The sequence below is a fragment of the Macaca mulatta genome, chromosome 6 (genome assembly GCF_049350105.2).
Source record: "Macaca mulatta isolate MMU2019108-1 chromosome 6, T2T-MMU8v2.0, whole genome shotgun sequence".
Lineage (NCBI taxonomy): Eukaryota > Metazoa > Chordata > Mammalia > Primates > Cercopithecidae > Macaca > Macaca mulatta.
In genome coordinates, this window is record NC_133411.1 from 158457239 (window position 1) to 158476977 (window position 19739).

Sequence of the window (19739 nt, forward strand, 5' to 3'; positions counted from 1 at the left end):
TTTATTATAATGAAATTAAACTTATGACTAGTACAGTATGCTCAGCTTAAAACATTTATGAGTACTGCAAGGACTAACAGAAACAAGAAAAGTCTTAATAAAAATATTTGTTGATGGGAAATCGTGAAAGCAAACCTCCAAATATCCATTTGTAAGCCATAAGAGGATAAGCACAACCATATGGGAGGAGATAACCAGTCTCTCCCTTCATATATATTCTTTTTTATTTCTTGTTATACCTTCCCAAAACAGAGACATTCAACAGTAGTTAGAATGGCCATCTCCCAACATTTTAAAAAAACTGCACCCCCCAATGGGTGAACAAAGTAAAGAGTAGTAGCCTAGAGTTCAGCTGAGTAAGCCACTGTGGAGCCTTAAGTGGTGAGGTCTTCCCATTTCAGAGTGATGTGTCTTCAACTTGTATCATCATTTTAGCGGAAAAACATAATTTAATTTTGGTGAAATGAGATTCATCTCGCGACAGGATTAGTAACAGCATTCACTGAATTTCACATTCTTCTTTTGTGAACAGTGAAGAAAATGAATGGTAGCTAGAAGATCAATGGGATTCCAGCTCCAGCTGCAGATGGAATGACGATATACCAGACAAAAAACACCTATATTTTGATTTACAAAGCTAATAGCAGTTTTAAATCTGCAACTTAATCACAGACCAACTACACCACAACCTTTTCAAATGGCAAAAATACAAAAAAGTGTTACAAAAATATTTCAGAAAAAGTGCATAGTCTAAGTGCATAGTAAATAAAAGCACTGAAAAATATCTTGCTAGAGGGAGTTCAGCTTGGAAAAGTTATTACCAAAGCTAAACATTTTTATTTTACACAAACTATACTCAAAAATAGCTTTATGAGACCGATTTCTGGCTAAAAGTATCAAAGGGTTTATTAGTCAAGAAACAAATACCTCAACCGACAAGGGTGGATAGAAAAGAAACAAAGAAGCTGCCTACCCCAAAAGTTCAGACTTAGTAAGATTTCTTCAGTATTACGGTACTAATATCCCTTAATGGCAGAATGTGATAATCATGGAATTAATTATTGCTAAAGTAGTTTTCAAATAAAAAAAGAAAAAAGAAAACAAAACAAATTAAACTTGACACAATCTGACCAAACACGTGTCAATTTACAATTTCAAGGTTATTTTACAAAATACCTAACATTTACATAATAGGCTCCTGGCAGCATTTCCAGACAAATGTTCTTTTAATTTATCCTGACATGCTATAAATGAATAAATTACATTATTTAAAAATTATCATCAGTAAGTTTTCCTTTCTCATGGGTCAGAGAAAAAGAAATGAGCGTGCAAAGAAGATTGAGAGGAAGCGCACGCACACAGATAACTTAAAGAAGCAGGAGGGGCTGGGGAGGGCCAACAATCACTGAATCTCACACAGTGTGATGCTCTCCAAGGGTGAAAGTCAACTGCTTATAGCCACTTCACAAGTATTTTAAAGAAAAATGTTTTGTAGGGAAACCCTTTAATGCTTTCATTTTTATTCAAAATCAGTCCAGCTGCTAGTCAGCGGGCAGCAGCTACAATACCAAGTTCTGGCAGTTGCAGTACTAGATATTGTGCCTGCAAGTCATAAAAAAAAAAAAAAAAAAAGAAAAGAAAAAAAAATGAAAGAATGCCTTTCCCCTTCAGACAAAAGAATTACTTTTTTTGTTTTTTTAAAAAAAAGAGGAAAAGTTATAACACAAAACCTAAATTGACTTGCAAAGGAATACCATGTAACAAATGGCTTGAAGTAGTCTATCAAAAAATTGGGGAGATTTTTATTTAATAGTGAGTCAGCAAGGCATTTTTTGTTGTTTAAAAAAAATCTCATTTCCTTACAGAAACAGTTTTTAGTTTTTAATGAACTTGTAAACAAAAAAGCTCCCATTTCAAAATAAAAACAAAATCCCAGATCATATAGATGTTTACAGTGATTACATTTATCTAAGCAACATACATACATGTTCAGTTGTAAGATGTTAACTAAATTTCTGTGACAAATATGCTTTTTCTTTTTAATACCAAGAACATTATAGAGTTAATGCAGAGTCCTAAAGATAATCTAGTAGTCACTAAGTTTTTCTTAAGTCTTCACTTTAGATGCTGTTATTTCTAGCACAATTAAGCAGGCAGAGTCTTTCATATGCTCAAACACTGGAATCTTTGGTTGCTACCATATCAGCTGGCTTGCAGACAAGAAGCCAACCATTTTAAGAATGTTTTAAGTGAACAACTTGCAAACCCCAGGGATGGAAAAACCCTAAGAATGCACAATTGTGAGCATTTACAACCATCACAACTGTGGCTGAAGACTGTTCATGCCGTTCTTCTGAAATGAGATCTCAAAGCAGTATAGTTCAAAACAAAAGGTTTTAACAAAAAATTGGCATATGCACAATTTCTCCACCAATTTGTGTGTGTCAACCATTTAGTTAACTTTTCCACTTGAAAAAATGCAATAGAAAACCGGACACCATGTTTCACTATCTCAGTTAATATTCACAATTACAGCGGCTACAACTCAGGACACAGCATCACCAATGCTGCCCAGAGTCAGTTTATACTGAAATTAAGTTCTTTACACCAAGTAAATGGTTGTCCACAACCACTGGCTAGTGTACATATGAACTAAAATTTCTAGATTTGGGGAGAAACAAATGCTGCTCCGATCATCTGCTCTGCTTCTTCTGTTCCTCAATTCATGCTTAGAAACCTGGTAAAAAATCAAAACAAAAAAAAAGTTAAAATTCCAAGTTAAAAATTTTAAATTACACCCAAAATATGGAAATTGGGTGGAACTGAGCCAATAAGTATAGTGGCTCATGTTATTTCATCTCTTGTGAAAAGTATTAACTCAACTTTTTAAAACAGAAAATCATGAATCTATACTTAAAACTAATTTTTTCTGTTTTGAATGACTCTAGGAAGGAGTGGTACAGTGAATTCAAAGCCTCTCAGAATTAAATTATTAGTAATTCAAACGATCATGTTTCTGCATTTTTAGCACCCAGAACGTATTAGGCATTCAAATATTTATCAAACCAATGAAAAACAGATTGCTTTGCTTTAAGTAAAGAATACAATTTTAATCCTACCATGAGCACAAACTTGTGCACATTATTTCTGACACAAATTAAAACGGTTAGCTTTAATAATAAATGCATTCAAGGCATAATTATCTGTATTATTTTACTAAACAAAGACCTGAGAAGCATGTAATTTCTGTAGACAGACCTTTAAAACTTCTTTACCAGCCGCATTAGATTGTTTTGTGACTCATTAAAAAATTTAAGCAAGTGATGCTTTTTTGGCTTTATTTACTACTCAAGCCTACACATGTTATACATACTTTCCTCCTCCATCACAAGCAGACCCTAGGGCTTCTACATAGGCCCCGGGCCAAGTTTGAATACAAGAAGCCTCAGGTCATAACCACACTTTATCTACAGCTAAAGGCAAAGGGAGAAAATATGCCTATCCCACATAGCCTGAAAATCTCGCAAGCACCGTTTTTCCTCTCACCAGACACCCACTCTGAGGCATCAATGCCCCTCTGTCCACCTCCTTACAAATGAGCTAGAAACTACATACAGCTCGTTCTAGCCCACTCCAATCAATCCTCACTTCTTCAGCCCAGGCCACATTTTCTTCAATCATAAACTGCTCCTTTTCTTTTAGTTCTTTTTTCTTTTTTTTGGAGACACAGTCTTGCTCTGTCACCCAGGCTGGAGGGCAGTGGCAAGATCTTGGCTCATTGTAACCTCTGCCTCCTGGGTTCAAGCGATTCTCCTGCCTCAGCCCCCAGAGTAGCTGGGACTACAGGCACCTGCCACCATGCCTGGCTAATTTTTGTATTTATAGTAGAGACACGGTTTCACTGTGTTTGTCGGGCTGGTCTCAAAACTCCTGACATCGTGATCCGCCCAGCATGGCCTCCTAAAGTGCGGGGGTTACAGGTGTGAGCCAACCTGCCTGGCCTCTTTTACTTTTTAAACATTTGTTGGGCCATCTCCCATGATCTTTGTGGGAGAAACAAAATAATTCTACTATTTATTTCTTACGCATATATGCCTGTTTTTTTTTGGAAATAATAGCAAACATACAACAGAGTAGGTGCATAATAGATCTTTGTTGCCTGGGTACTAAGTCCATAAGCAGCAAATGCCAAAAATGAAAGATAACAAAACTTTGAGAATATACATCACCACAGGGAATATTATTTGATGCATGTTATTAAGAAGTATTAGCGAGGTAAACCTTTCTTTTAAAGACTGTCAAGCCAAACCTTAATTTAAAAAAATCTGACTAAACCCTGTGACCTACTTGCAATTTTAAAATACAGGAAAAGTTTCAAGCTTCTTGTTTGGGAGTTTAAAAAAGAAAAACATTACAATACAGGATAAACGATGCAGGTTAAGAAACTAAGGATTAAACAGAAATGGCCCTTCCCCCACCAGGATTTGGTTTCAAGTCCTGCAATTCTTCTTAAACATGAATTAAAAACATATTTTCACAACTACTAAAATTGTTGGGTTTTATCAGTTTTCTTATGCAATCATATTAAACTAATTGTTACGAATATACCAAATGGCTTTCAAAGGGAGAACCACCATCACTAACAAACTAAAATGGAAACATGTTACACTGTCAGTCAAAATACAAGGAAACTCTTGTGCCTTTAATAATAGGAAAACTTTAGAATATATCTGTACATCTTTTGACCTGGTATCTGAGGAATTGCTGAGTCAATAAATGATTACAATTGTTTAGAAACTGGTGAAAGGACAGCCTAACAATATTCCTGGTAGAATAGAGCAGTCAAATCCCGCTTTAACTCTTCAGATGGGTCAATGGTATGAAATTCCAGCCAGGGATCAACATTTCTCCAGTGAATTGTCCTAAGATGTTACTGAAGTATGTTTAGGAAAAAACCTCAATAGGAATATTCAACAGGTATTCAACATTCAGTCTTCAAGCACTAAGCATTCTTTTCCCCAATATGCGTTAGTCTTTGGTTTTTATCTTGCAGATTAGGTGGCTTATCCAGGCTTCCAAGAGTTCAAGAACCCATCTTCACTGTAACATCAGTTAAAATGAGGAATGATTTCCTTTATTCCTAGAAAAAAAAAAAAAAGGAGGGGGGGAGTTAAAACAGAGTTGGAGGATTAATGTGATGATTAAGAAGTTAACAGCTTAATTAAATTTAAAATCTGCGAAAAGGAAAAAAAAAAACGTTTATTTTTATATAAATAACAAGGAGATTCTATCCCTGCCCGCCACCCAATCTGAAATCTAAAATATATGTTCTGGTGCAGACGAGGCAGCCCACATCTGTAATGCTAACACTTTGGGAGGCTGAGGCAGGAAGATCACTTAAAGCCAGGAGTTCCAAATAAACCTGGGCAACATAGTGAGACTTTGTCTGTAAAAAAAAATAAATAAAAGGTATGCTTTTTTTTTTTTTTGAGATGGGGTCTTGCTGTTATGTTGCCCAGGCTGGACTTAAACTCCTGGGCTCAGGAGATACTACCACTTCAGCCTCCCCACACAGTGTGTATCTGTTCTTATTTGTAGATTAATTTCAAATGTTTGTGAGTTTTTAAATAGAACCAGAAACTAGTTCAAAGGGCTATTTACGTAGTAGGAAGGCTTGTAAGTTTGTGACGGGGTTCTGAATTTTAGAATCCCTTCACGCTACAACTTTTTAAAAGTTATTTTGAATATACTTTTCCTATAACATGGTTGCGGGTTATTTTTCTTTCTTTCTTTCTTTCTTTCTTTTTTTTTTTTTTTTGAGATGGAGTCTCGCTCTGTCGCCCAGGCTGGGGTGCAGTGGCTGGATCTCAGTTCACTGCAAGCTCTGCCTACCGGGTTCAGGCCATTCTCCTGCCTCAGCCTCGCAAGTAGCTGGGACTACAGGCGCCCGCCACCATGCCAGGCTATTTTTTTTTTATTTTTAGTAGAGACGGGGTTTCACAGGGTTAGCCAGGATGGTCTCCATCTCCTGACCTCACCGCCCGCCTCGGCCTCCCAAAGTGCTGGGATTACAGGATTGAGCCACCGCAACGGCCTTTTTCTTTTTAAAAAAATTATTTAAAATAGAGATGAGTTCTCCCTATGTTGTCCGGATGGTTCTCAAAATCCTGAGCTCAAGTGATCTTCCCATCTAGCCTCAAAAATGCTGGGATTATAGGAGTGAACCACAGTGCCTGGCTGCTTATGTGGTTCTGTTGGTTGCACAGAATTAAGCTTGGAGAATTTTATATCAGACTGGCAGTATCTAAAGTTAAAGAATAATAATTAAAAAAAAAAAAAACAACCCTCTAATAACTCTTCCTTCCTTACAGAAACTAAGAGTATTTAAAGTTAGGAAAGATAAATGACAATTTTAAGTATAGGAGGTATACATTATTCCTAAACTGCATTAAAAAACAGACTAAATTCTTTTGTCTTCCTTATAACAGAATTCATTCTGCTACACATTTCTGATGTTCTGGAGTTTTAAAATACCTGTTGTAATTGATTCTTTCCCCAGCTGGTAGATGGTCTGCATTCAGCACCACTGAGTCACAGCAACGCTGTATTCTTCTAGGTCTTCTAACAGTTGTGCTATCATCCAGATGATCTAACAAGTTGCAGAATTTGAAGGTCCAGCAGTCTTGGAGACGTGGACTCTAGATGACCACAAATCAACTCTTGCACTTTCATCAGCATTTCCTGTTGGGTTATTTAGATCTTTCCAGCTTTACTGTCCATAGTTAAAAAAAAAAAGCTGACAAAAATTCAAGATTTCAGCAAGAAGATGCAGTTCCCTGGTACTTCTTAGAATATTCAGAGCCGTGTGTTCAGACTGTCCAGGTATTTCAAGATCTTCCCTGTGATTTGGGTGTGCTGCTAAGTGACCAGCACATTCCTAGCAGCAATTGGTGAAGTCAGAAAAAGTCAAACTAGACATCAATGGTAGATGCAGCCCAGTAAAACTGGAAGGTAATTCAAGGAAGACTGTGGACTTCCTTGTCCACATGGTAGGACAATGTGATAGAAAATAATATTTGTAATCTCCTCTGTATGTCAACACTTTGATAGCTATCTATATTATTATGATAAAACTCCGCTTAGTAACTATGGTTAGGGTAGTAAACAAATGGGTTAAGATGATGAGAGTACAGAATAGTAGAATTATGCAAGAATCCACCTTTGGGTTCACTACCTTCTGAAATTCTCCCCCACCTCTGCCCTCAATTAAAGAAACACTGAACTTCATTAGATTTTGAATGTCCTAAAAATATTTCATTTTCCTTTACTTATTTTTAATATCTTGAAAAATACTTTATTGATAATCACATATAGTCAAAGGGAGTTAAATTTCGAAGTGTGTTGGGTGTGAATCTTATGTATTTTTCTTCTGAACATGAATAAAAACAATAATTATAATCTTGTAGTAATTGAACATTAAAAACTAGTACAGATAATAATTGGCATAAAGAGAAACTTTTTTTTTTTGAGACACAGTCTCGCTCTGTCACCAGGCTGGAGTGCAGTGGCGCGATCTCAGCTCACTGCAACCTCTGCCTCCCAGGTTCAAGTGATTCTCTTGCCTCAGCCTCCTGAGTAGCTGGGACTATGGGCGCACGCCACCACGCCCAGCTAATTTTTGTATTTTTAGTAGAGGCGGGGTTTCACCATGTTGGCCAGGATGGTCTCGATCTCTTGACCTTGTGATCCGCCCGCCTTGGCCTCCCAAAGTGCTGGGATTACAGGCGTGAGCCACTGCGCCCAGCCGAGAAAAGTCTTTGGATGGGTATTGGAATGGAGTATTTGAAAAGATCTAAAGAATATAAGGAAGACAGAAGTCTGCCTATTATTTAATAGGCCCACATTAACTAGATAAGCCAGACTTAAAGAATCTTTAAACATTCTTAGTAAGTTATTAAAACAACACCTTTTGCTGAAGAAATAGACATATTTTTCAAAGATAACCATATAAAACATTAGTAAATGCTACCATTTTGGGGATTTTCCTACATTAGAGATTTACTTGCTTAAAATACACTTATGAAACTTAGTTCAGTAATACTAAATCCTCTGAAAGTGAAGAGTAATAAAATGCATTTAAAAAGCACCTTCTAAAAATTCCTTGTTGTGACACAGGGTCTCATCTGTTGCCCAGGCTGGAGTGCAGTGGCATGATCATAGCTCACTGCAGCCTCAACCTCCAGGGCTCAGGTGATACTCCCAACTCAGTCTCTCAACACAGGTGGGATCACAGGCACTCACCACTGTGCCTGGCTTTTTTTTTGGCGGGGGGGGGGTTAGAGGGAGGGTTGTGGGTGGGATATTGGAGGGAGCTGGGACAGGGTCTTACTATGTGGCCCAGGCAAGTCTAGAACTCCTAGGGTCAAGCAATCCTCCCACCTCAGCCTCCCAAATGTGTTGGAATTATAGGCATGAGCCACTGAGCCTGTCCTAAAGTTTTTAACTAGAAAAACCTAGTAGGATGTCTTCCTCATTATTAAAAGGATTTATTGGGATCAATGAATCATTGAGTTGTATGAGTTCCTTTTTTTTTTTGAGACACAGTCTCACTCTATCACCCAGGCTGGAGTGCAGTGGTGCAATCTTAGCTCACTGCAACCTCCACCTCCCAGGTTCAAGTGATTCTCCTGCCTCAGCCTCTCAAGTAGCTGGGACCACAGGTGCACGTCACCACATCTGGCTAATTTTTGTATTTTTTGTAGACATGGGTTTTCACCATGTTGGCCAGACTCTCAAACTCCTGGTCTCAAGCGATCTGCTTGCCTCAGCCTCCCAAAGTGCTGGGATAACAGGCGTGAGCCACTGCGCCCAGCTGAGTTACTTCTTAAATAAAAAACCACTATAGTGGACCTTAAGAGCCTATGCTTTTAAATGCCCTTGTTACTCAGAGACTGGAAGCAGGAGTAACATAGAGCAATTGTTTTCAAACTCCAGAATTCCTAGGAGATTTCTTAAAGGATAACCTGCTGGGCTGGGGGTTAGAAGTCAGGGGAATACGTTCCTCATGCTTATTTCATGCCTAAGGCCCTAAGGCCAGCTACATTTTCATGGTTTATGCGGGTTTCATGTAAGATTTGTCTTGAGCACAAGATTTTGTATTAAAAAAGAAAGATGTTTTCAAGATGTCCAAGAGCAAAAAGAAGTCTGTGTTCTGTGAAGTGGCACTTTTCAGTAGCAATACAGATTTACTGCCTTAGAAGTGTATTTCTGAAAAGCAGTCAATGACATGTGATGTGTTTTATGAAAAGCCTAATTTTTAAAGTCGATGTTTATGTGATAATTTGTATGACCATTGTCTCTAATGATGCTATAAAATTTTTATAAGATTTTAAGTTGCTTTAAAAAAAAATTGCTACAATACAAAATAAGGATTAAACAAGTTTAATTACAGTTCCCCCCTGTCCCCCTGCAAGGAAATATACTAACTCAGTGGATCCAACTTCTCATCTTTAAGACCTGGACAGGGCAGGACAAAAATTCTGCTTGTTTACTGAATAAGAGACACACAGTAAACTAACAAATAAACTAATTCAAAATAAGGTAATTCTTTCTGAAGTCTGCTGAATGCCTGAAGTAAAATGTTCTAGGTCAGATGAGACCTCAATCTAATTTTAGTTATAGAAACTGCAACTTGCGATGATCCTATTATCCCAGCTAGCTTTAGGCAAAATTGGTTTCATTTTGTGAGGAAAAGCAAATACACTATAGGTTGTCAGGTGTAACAAGTCCTTGGGTTAGAGACTCTACTTGGTCTTACCTAAATGGTAGGACTGTTTTTCAGTGACACTAGCTACATAACACATTATGAACTTCTTGGCACTATGATTAGTTACACAATGATTAAAACACTCAAAAGGGGCAATTATCCCAACTGAGATGCAGAGGCAGAGCACTGTGTGAACATTAGTGTTTGTTACCCTGAGTTTAAATGTCACCATCTGAAAAACCCGACGACAATAAACCTTCAACTTTGAAACCTTCCCAAATACAGAAACATGGAATAGAAGTATCTCAACTTCATTCCTAACAGATGAGCTGCTGGGATGAGGATGACATGAGTTAATATTTCTTGAAAAGTATCTTCAGGTTAGAATCTATTTTTAAATTATAAAATAGTTTAAATACAACACTAAAAATGTGAAGCAAAGATTAATCTATAAAGGCCAAGTTCAGACTAGAGCAGTCATTCAGAAATTTAAAAATTAGAAACCAAGAGCCAAATCTTACTTGCCCACTACTTCCAGAAAGTAAGCAGGTATCAGGAGGTAAGCCCCAGAAATGGGAAAAAAAACACAAAACATGAAAATGGGAGTCAAACTGTATAGCAACAGTGTGCCCTAACAGTTCTACTCCTTACAGGCAGTAAGAGTGCCAGAGAAAGGAAGAAAGGAAATAGACTAGCGGTTTCAATGGCATTTGCCCCAGTTATCTTCAATTTGCAAGGCCTGACTGCAGACTTCAATTCCACATTAAACCCTGGGAGCCTGATATTTGCAACACTGTAAAAAATCAAGCCAAAAACAAAGGAATCGTTTTGAAATTAAGATCATATGTAGTTAAACTGCAAATGAAAGAATTATTTTGTGACTAGAAAAGATGTGCTGAGCTTTGCGTTTATTTGAGCATTGAAGAGAGAAAATGAGATGCTCTGCAACTGAGAAGATAGACACTTCGGGGGTCATGCCAGACTCACCTCTTGAAATTACGTCATGTTCACAATTTTCCATTTTAAATGCTAAAGCATTAACATGCAAAATAAAAAAATCTTAACATTGTTAGTCTGAAATAAAGTCAAAATATGGCTAACCAAATTCATTATTAGGAATCAACAAGTGTTAGGTCTAGGATTTTGGATTGATTGATTATATTATATTCCCAACACCAAATTTTTGGAAAGGGGGTTAATGAATGAGTAAAAAGGATGCAGTTGTTAAAAAATGACCCAAAATCCCAAGAGAAATGATATAAATATACACACATATATGTATATAGAAATACATATACATATATATGAACAAGGACATTTGGGTTTAAAGTTAGTAGTCAAATTTTCCAAGGACGTCTTTTTTTTTTTTTTAACACAGAGCCAAATTTTATGTATTTTAAAACCACCTCCTTGATCTAACACTGTTAGAAATGAATGAATTACCCAATTTTGTATTCAATTTTTTCCCTGTAACGTCACTTGGTTCTTGGCTACTAACCTTTCATGTTACTCTTGGTTTTGTCAGTTTGCTTGCCTGTGGGGGTTTGGGCCTGCTGACCCTGCCCACTGGAAGAGGCTGCCTGCTGTGCTGCTTTCTGCTTTAACATTGTCCAATCAAACGTGTAGTCATATTGATGGTTCAGGGTCCTGGAAAACATAAAATATTTTATGTTAATCCTTTAATAACAGAGTCCAGTTATATAACCTACTAACTTTTTTTTTTTTTGAGACGGAGTCTCGCTCTGTCCCCCAGGCTGGAGTGCAGTGGCGCGATCTCGGCTCACCGCAAGCTCTGCCTCCCGGGATCACGCCATTCTCCTGCCTTAGCCTCCCGAGTAGCTGGGACCACAGGCAACCGCCACCATGCCTGGCTAATTTTTTTTTGTATTTTTAGTAGGGACAGGGTTTCACCATGTTAGCCAGGATGGTCTCGATCTCCTAAACTTATGATCCGTCTATCTCAGCCTCCCAAAGTGTTGGGATTACAGGCATGAGCCACAGCACCCGGCTTTATAATCTACTAACTTTTTAAGACAGTGAGAGCATTTCTTCACACAATGAATATTTCCTCAAGTGTGGCAGCTTCTAAAATATTTCTCTTATGTATAAAAAAGGCAACATGAAAACTGAAACATCAAGTCAAGCTGTCAGTTATCTACGGGAATACTCGTAAGAGGAGGTACTTCCTAAAAACAAGTAAGAGTAAATATTCAACTGGAAGTTTGGTTATAAGATGTCTGACTGGTGCCTTGGGAAGACACTTTTCTGGGGTTAAAGGATTACCTCAATTCTCTCTCTCTTTTTCTTTTTTTTTTTTTTGAGACAAAGTTTTGCTCTTATTGCCCAGGCTGGAGTGCAGTGGTGCAATCTTGGCTCACTGCAACCTCCGTCTCCCAGGTTCAAGCAATTCTACTGCCTCAGCCTCCTGAGTAGGTGGGATTACAGGCGCCTGCCACCATACCCGGCTAAGTTTTGTATTTGTAGCAGAGACGGGGTTTCACCATGTTGGTCAGGCTGTTCTCGAGCTCCTGGCCTCAGGTGATCCACCCCCATCAGCCTCCCAAAGTGCTGGGATTATAGGTGTGAGCCATTGTGTCTGGCAGATTACTTTTTGTTTTTCTCTCTTTTTTTTTTGAGACAGAGCCTCACTGTCACCCAGGTTGGAGTGCACTGGCGGGATCTCGGCTGAATGTAACCTCCACTTCCCAGGTTCAAGAGATTCTCCTGCCTCAGCCTCCCAAGTCGCTGGGATTAAAGGCGAGCACCACCTCACCTGGCTAATTTTTGTATTTTGATGGGGCTTCACCATGTTGGGCAGGGTGGTCTCGAACTCCGGACCTCAAGTGATCTGCCTGCCTTGGCCTCCCAAAGTGTTGGGATTACAGGCGTGAGCCACCGTACCTGGCTGGATTACCTCAATTCTTATTCTCTTCCAACTAAGAGTTTGAGCCACATGTAATCTATTTCCCCCCCGCTTTTTCAAGACCAGTTCTGGGTTGTGCCTAAGGAACCCTACCCGAGTTTAGGACTGCTACCACTTGATTAGACTCCATGACTATGTGATATTTTAATTGCTTTTCTATTTGGTACTGTAACAAAGTTGGAGAGTTCCAGAAGGCACTGACAGCCACTTATATCTAATATGAATTATAACTATTCTGGAAAAGTTACATTCTACTTTGAGTATGATTCAACTCTCTATCCACTCCAAACTAAAATCACCTATTTACACTGCAAATAGAAAAATGCCAAATTAGTCCCAAATAAATCAGTTTCTTAAATCTTTTATTCATGTTAGTCAGATCTGCTTTACTTTAGTATTTATCAGAATGAATTTGTTAGGTAAATTTAACCAATTTCCCTCACAGAGTTTATAATCTTAAAATACCTTAAAAACTGACCTGAAAAGAATGCGGAATAGCTGCCTCAGATACATGTAATCTGGGGCTTCCTCAAAGCGTAGCCCACGACAATAGTTTAAGTACATGGCAAATTCTGCAGGAAACCCCTATAAGTTCAAGGGTTAAAACAAAGTTAAAAACAAACATTTCAAGATAGAAAAATAAATGCATTTAAGTACAAGCAAAAAGATATTTTTGGGTGAGATATTTTACCATTTCACAGGAAGATATGAGAGCTAAAATGATGGCTTGGTCTCCTCATAAATTTAAATAAAATTTCATGACTCTACCTACCCTATTATGTACAATATTAGTAGAAGAAATACATATGCTTTTCCCATATGTGCTTGTCCTATACAGTACTATGTTCTTAAATAACTTACATAGCCCACTTGTTAAAATTTGTCATTTCATCAAAGCCCCGCCTCTTCATAAACTTTTTTTTTTTTTTTTTTAAAGACAGGGTCTCAATCTGTCTCCCAGGCTGGAGTGCAGTGGTGTAATCTCAGCTTACTGCAACCTCCACTTCCCAGGCTTCAAGCGATCCTCCAACCTCAGCTTCCTGAGTAGCTACCACCACAGGCACGAGTCACCATGCCCACTAAATTCTTTGTATTTTTTAGTAGAGACAGGGTTTCGTCATATTGCCAAGGATGGTCCCAAATTCCCAAGCTCAAGAGATCTGCCACTCTTGGCCTCCTCGGTCTCCCACAGTGCTGGAATTACAGGTGTGAGCCACCGTGCCCAGTCTTCAGAAGCTTTGAAATGGTTGCATGATATTCTACCTAGTATACACATCATTAACTTGTTCTTTATAACTGAACATTTAGATGTATTCTAATTTTTCTCTATTATTAATAATACTGCTAAGTACATCTATGGGTATAGAATTTTTCCACTTAGCTCCTTAGGAAAGATTCTCAACAATGTATAAACATTTTCAAGCCTCTAGGTATTTATTAGTCACCAAAAGGATTCCCCAATCAGCAATGTGGAAATACAAAATATTAAAAGAGCACAAACCTCTATATCTCTCTCCTAGAGTAAATGCCAATGTGGAGAGTGGTAAAGTTAAAGGAGGCAGTCTCTTTCTACGTTATGATTTTGAGAAATTTCTCATGTCCTGGAGTTAGGAAGGATAGAATGGAAATGCTTGCAACATTTTTTATTGATTGCACTGATATAAATTGGGTGACCACTTGAAACATATACATGTTAAAAGATGTAAAATAATACATATTATACATCTTTCTAAAACTCAACATTTATATACATTTATGGCCTGTGTTAATGGGAAACAGCATGACAATGAGACTGAAAACAATCTCACCACTTTATAATCACTATTTTAACTCTCACTGATTTCTTCCCTCAACTATTTATTTGTATACTGCTTTGTACTTAATTTCAGGTATATAATTCTTTCTTGTCTGAAAGACCATATGGCCTTCTTTTTATGGAAGAGATCATGGTTATTCATCATGACACAAATACCTCTCTATTCTAAACTCAATTGCCTTTCTATGAAGTTGAAAATTTCAGAAAAAATGAGTGTGATTCAAACTGTCTTCTGTATTCCTGTATTGTTGGAGAGTTGCTATTTTGGATTGCTCCAATCTGTCTGCATGTTTCCCTGTTCCTTAATGTACTAATTGTTGATAAACTTTCTCTTCCAGCACTAGTTTAGGGTAAGGAGAATATTTCTTACTTTTTCTTATAGATTAATGAGGTTCTATTGAAAATGCTTACCTGCCCTGCTTATTTTCCCCCAATTTTCAACAGATTAGAGAGCCCTAACAAACCAGAAACTTATAAAACACTTATTTTACTTACTTAAAATGTTTATTTAACTTATTTTTTATTATTTTACTTATTTTTGTTGTTGTTGAGACTCTGTCACCCAAACTGGACTGCAGTGGTATAATCTTGGCTCACTGCAGCCTCGACCTCCTGGACTCAAGCATCCTGCCCCAGCATCCCCAAGAAGCTGGGATTACAGGCATGCGTCACCATGCCAGGCTAATTTTTGTTATTTTTTGTAGTGATGGGGTTTCACCATGTTGCCTAGACTGGTCTTGAACTCCTGGGCTCAAGCGATCCACCCACCTCGGCCTACCAAAGTGACTACAGCTGTGAGCCACTGTGTCTAGCAAAAACACTTATTTAAAAAGACCCCATGTTAAAAGCCCTTGTTAAAGATATTTAGAATAAAAAAAATGTACATTTAAAATGGTGAATAGCTACCTAACTCAATGTTACAAGTTCCAGAGCCGGCAAATAAAATGTTCCTTTTTCTTCTTGGATCATTCATTCATTTATTCACTCATTTGAGACAGAGTCTTACTCTGTCACCCAGGCTGGAGTGCAGGGGCGCAATCTCAGATCCTTGCAAGACAGCCAAGATTGCACCACTGCAACTGGCGCCTCCCGGGCTCAAGTGATCCTCCTGCCTCAGGCTGAGTGGCTGGGACCACAGACATGCATCACCGCACCCAGCTAATTTTTGTATTTTTGGTAGATAAGGGATTTGACCATGTTGCCCAGGCTGGTCTTGTGGAAATTCTCGGCTCAAGTGATCCACCCACCTTGGCCTTCTAAAGTGCTGGGACTGCAGGCGTGAGCCACTGTGCCCAGCTGGATCATTTATCTATTAACGTAGAAATGGGGTTTCCCTATGTTGCCCAGGCTGGTCTTGAACTCCTGGGCTCAAGTGACCTACTGCCTTGGCCTCCCAAAGTGCTGGGATTACAGGCGTGAGCCATTGTGCTTGGCTTCATTTATGTTTTTTTAATATTCATCATGCATACTTACCTTACATAAAACTTCAACAGGCGTGGACATCTTCTTTTCACTAATCTTTTCATATTTTTGTTTCTTTGTTGCAGCCTGTGGAAAATAATAAAATCAAAAAGATATACTCAGTGTGCTACTGAGAAGAACCTTAGTAGTTTAATGCACTAGACATATAAACATATACCTGTGAGATTCAAGAGAAATTTTAACCCAGAATTTAAAAAATCAAAGTATAATACATCTAAAAAATTTTTTTCCCAAACTGTTAACTTCTGATGTAAGTTTCTTCTCTAAGAACATAATTTTAGCTATAGGGAAAGGGTGAGTCTAATAGGAATATATGGATATTAGATTTAAATAAAAATGGCTGGGGCCAAAATTGAGAAGCATTTTCTTTCTTTCTATATATTTTTAAGAAGATGGGGTCTCACTATGTTGCCCAGGCTGGAGTGCAGTAGCCATTCACAGGCTCAGCAGTAATTCCCTGTGGCCTCCAACTTCTGGCCTCAAGCAATCCTCCTGACTCAGCCTCTCAAGTAGCTGGGACTACAGGTATGCATCATCATACCCAGCTGAAAAGCATTTTCTTTCCTTTTTCCTTTTCTTTCTTTTTTTTTGAGACAAGGTCTCCCTCGGTTGCCCAGGCTGGAGTGCAGCTTAGTGTAGCCTTGAACTCCTGGGCTCAAAGCAATCCTCCCAAGTCAGCCTCCTGAGTAATTGGGGCTATGGGCATGTGACACTACACCCTGCTATTTTTTTTTTTTTTGAAGTAGAGGTGAGGTCTTGTCATATTGACCAGGCTGGTCTTGAACTCCAGGGCTCAAGTGATCCACCTGGCTGGGCCTCCCAAAGTGCTGAAGATTACAGGCATGAGCCACTATGCTTAGCCTGAAAAGCATTTTCTTAACCCATGTTCAACACAAGGGCAAAGGCATCAGATTAATACAAAAAAAAGTTTGTTCATCAATTAGTGACATTAATAAATGGAGTTAACTGTATAAGTCACAATATTTTTCTAAAGTGAAAATACTCATATTGGATAAAGCCACCTACCCAAGGACTGAGCACTAGCTCACAGTCACTCAATCAATACAGGTATTTCTTTAAAGAACAGGTAAGGTACAAAAATAGCCATTAAAATTTAGGACACACCAACAGTGGTGACTCACACCTATAATCCTAGTACTTTAGGATGCTGAAGTGGGAGAATTGTTTGAGCCCAAGAGTTTGAGACCAGTCTGGGCAACACAGTGAGGCACTGTTTCTACAAAAAAAATTTAAAAATTAGCTGGGCATGGTGGCATGTTCCTGTAGTCCCAGCTACAGGTAGGAGGCTGAGAGGCAGGAGGATTGCTTGAGCCCAGGAGGTTGAGGCTGCAGTGAGCCACGACTGTGTCACTGCACTCCGGCCTGGGCAACAGAGCATGACCATTCCCTGTGCCCCCACCCCCACCCAAAATTAGGACACGGTGATTTATCATTAACACACACTCACAAAAGTAATGGTAAACTCCTAGCTAATAGAAACAAAATGTTAGGACATGTGTTGCTGGATAAACAGGTTTTGCTGTACATAAAAACATACATTTTCAACATAATGGCAACATATTAACGTGAGAAAGTCTCCACCTTTCTTAGTCCATGTCCACTTCCATCTGGATAGAGCTAGTGGCTACCAGTGGGTACCAGCTTACTGTCTCTCAGAGGACACTGTTCTTCAGCTGAACTAAGTTCTTACTAAAATGATCTGGTTTCATTTTCCCAAATAAAAGGTAAAAAGTAAATTAAGGTTAATTCTTTATTATCTCAGAAAAATCTCAGACTTAGAAAGGACCTTAAATCTTATCTTCTCCAATATATATTTTTATTCTAAAAAAGAGACAGAAAAATCTGATAACGTGAGTCTGGTTTACCTTTAGCCCTTGCCATGGCAGGCTGGTTCTATTAAAATACATCAAAACATATCCTAATGATTCCATGTCATCTCGGCGACTAGAAAAGAGAACGTAACTTTATAAACTGGAAATATTATTACGAAAAACATATGAAAGAAAGCCAAGTACCCAGGAGAAATGTTCCCAAATGAGGAGGGAACACTATTTGGTGTCTTACGCAAGAAGCTACTTATTTAAGGTGATTTTAAAAAGTTTGTGTGCTACCTACCTCTAAACAAAACTTTTCCCACAGAATCCAAAATAAGACAAACAACTATCTTACAATTTAATTTTAAAAGAAGAAAAAGGATTTGGCTAAACAACCCTCTAAATGAGCTTAATGAACCAAGCAGGATGACATTCCTATGTTTTGCAGAAACTCATTTTAAAAACTTCAGGAGCACTGAAAAGGAGTTACGACTTAAACTAATTGAACATCTATATGAATGTATTCATGCATACATATCTATATATACATACATACAAATATATATTTAGAGATATATATATTTAAGGGTAGGTGTAGGTAATGCCTTGGCGTACGGAAAAAGTGACATTACAGTTTAACCTAGAGTATTAAGATATTCATGGATATTTCTTAAGCCTGAAATTCTTGGTATGAGGTTGTTTAACCTGGAGTCATATCATTGCTTTTTCCCACTAATTACTTCTATGCTTGTTTTAAGGAGCGAAAAGTGACTGTAAAAGACGAAAGGAACTTGAAACTCTAGAACTCATGTGAAGAAACAGGAAGAGAGCAGAGACTGTGACACTTTTTTACTTTAAACTAGATCATACTAATTTACATATTTGAGTGAAGTATAACAGGAGATGGTCCATCAACCCACTTTTGGTTTATTAGGATACTGATAACATTTTCCTTTCAAAAATAAATAATGCATTCTTCCCAAACTCAACGTGAATTACTAAAGTATAAAAAGTCCCGAATAGCTTCAAAAATATACGTACTATCTTCAGCTGCAAAAAGAAACGTCAACATTGCACTTATGCTTCTAACTTTATATCACACAGTATTTTCCCCCCAAGAGACAACCTTCAACAACAACAACAAATTCAAAAGATCTCATTTAACGGTCTTCTCTACACTGTCTAAAACAGCAGGTAAAATGATTAATAAGCATCCTTCAAAGTCTCAGCCAAGAAACATCCTCAGACATTGTAAGAAACTGAAATATTTCAAAAACCCATTGATGGCTTCTGCTGTGGCTACGATAAGCACATTCCATTTTCAAACTTACCTCTGCTCAATACCAAGATGTGCATTGATGCTAGCATATCGGGCAGTGCCAGTGAGGTTTTTATCTTCTCTGTATGGTATGTGTTGCCTTGTCCTGTTGTCTCTGTACTTTTTGGCCAAACCAAAATCAATAAGGAATAACTTTAAAAGAGAAATACAGAAACATTAGGTTTCCAACCTTGTTCAATTAAACTGCTTCTTATTCATTAAACGGTATCTACTCTACGCATTCGAATATATCAAAATAAAGTATCCTAAGTATTAATAGAGCAGATAATGAACAGACTTAACACCCCACCCCCATAAGTTTTTACTAGTCTTCATCAATAAATCAAGTTAAAAAAAAAAAGTCTAGTAGTTTATCCTTGTCATCTGCAGATTTTGCAGGCCCATTTCATTACATACTCAGGAGCCTGTCTTTATAAAGAAAGAAACATATACATGCCTGACAGCAGAAGCAACAAGTGTGCTATCTGTCATAACACCTGATCGTCTATACACCTGTTACTACTGGTAAACAAACATGAGATTTCAAAATCTAGATATAATGGCCGAGTGCGGTAGCTCACGCCTATAATCCCAGCACA

At 38.0% G+C, this 19739-nt stretch overlaps 1 protein-coding gene across 7 annotated transcripts in view; it reads right to left on the minus strand.

Moving 5' to 3' along the window:
• Nucleotides 1-206: 206 nt before the first annotated feature.
• Nucleotides 207-19739, minus strand: part of CSNK1A1 (casein kinase 1 alpha 1) — a 58141-nt gene continuing 38608 nt past the window's right edge. For 2 of the 7 annotated variants that reach the window (XM_015141179.3, XM_015141177.3), the window contains 6 exons: nt 19154-19293; nt 17874-17952; nt 15979-16053; nt 13168-13274; nt 11301-11413; nt 207-2737 (listed from right to left, as the gene is read on the minus strand). In XM_015141179.3, coding sequence (XP_014996665.1) covers nt 2730-2737; nt 11301-11413; nt 13168-13274; nt 15979-16053; nt 17874-17952; nt 19154-19293 — 522 coding nt within the window. In that variant the 3' untranslated portion in view covers nt 207-2729. 7 annotated transcript variants of the gene reach the window in all.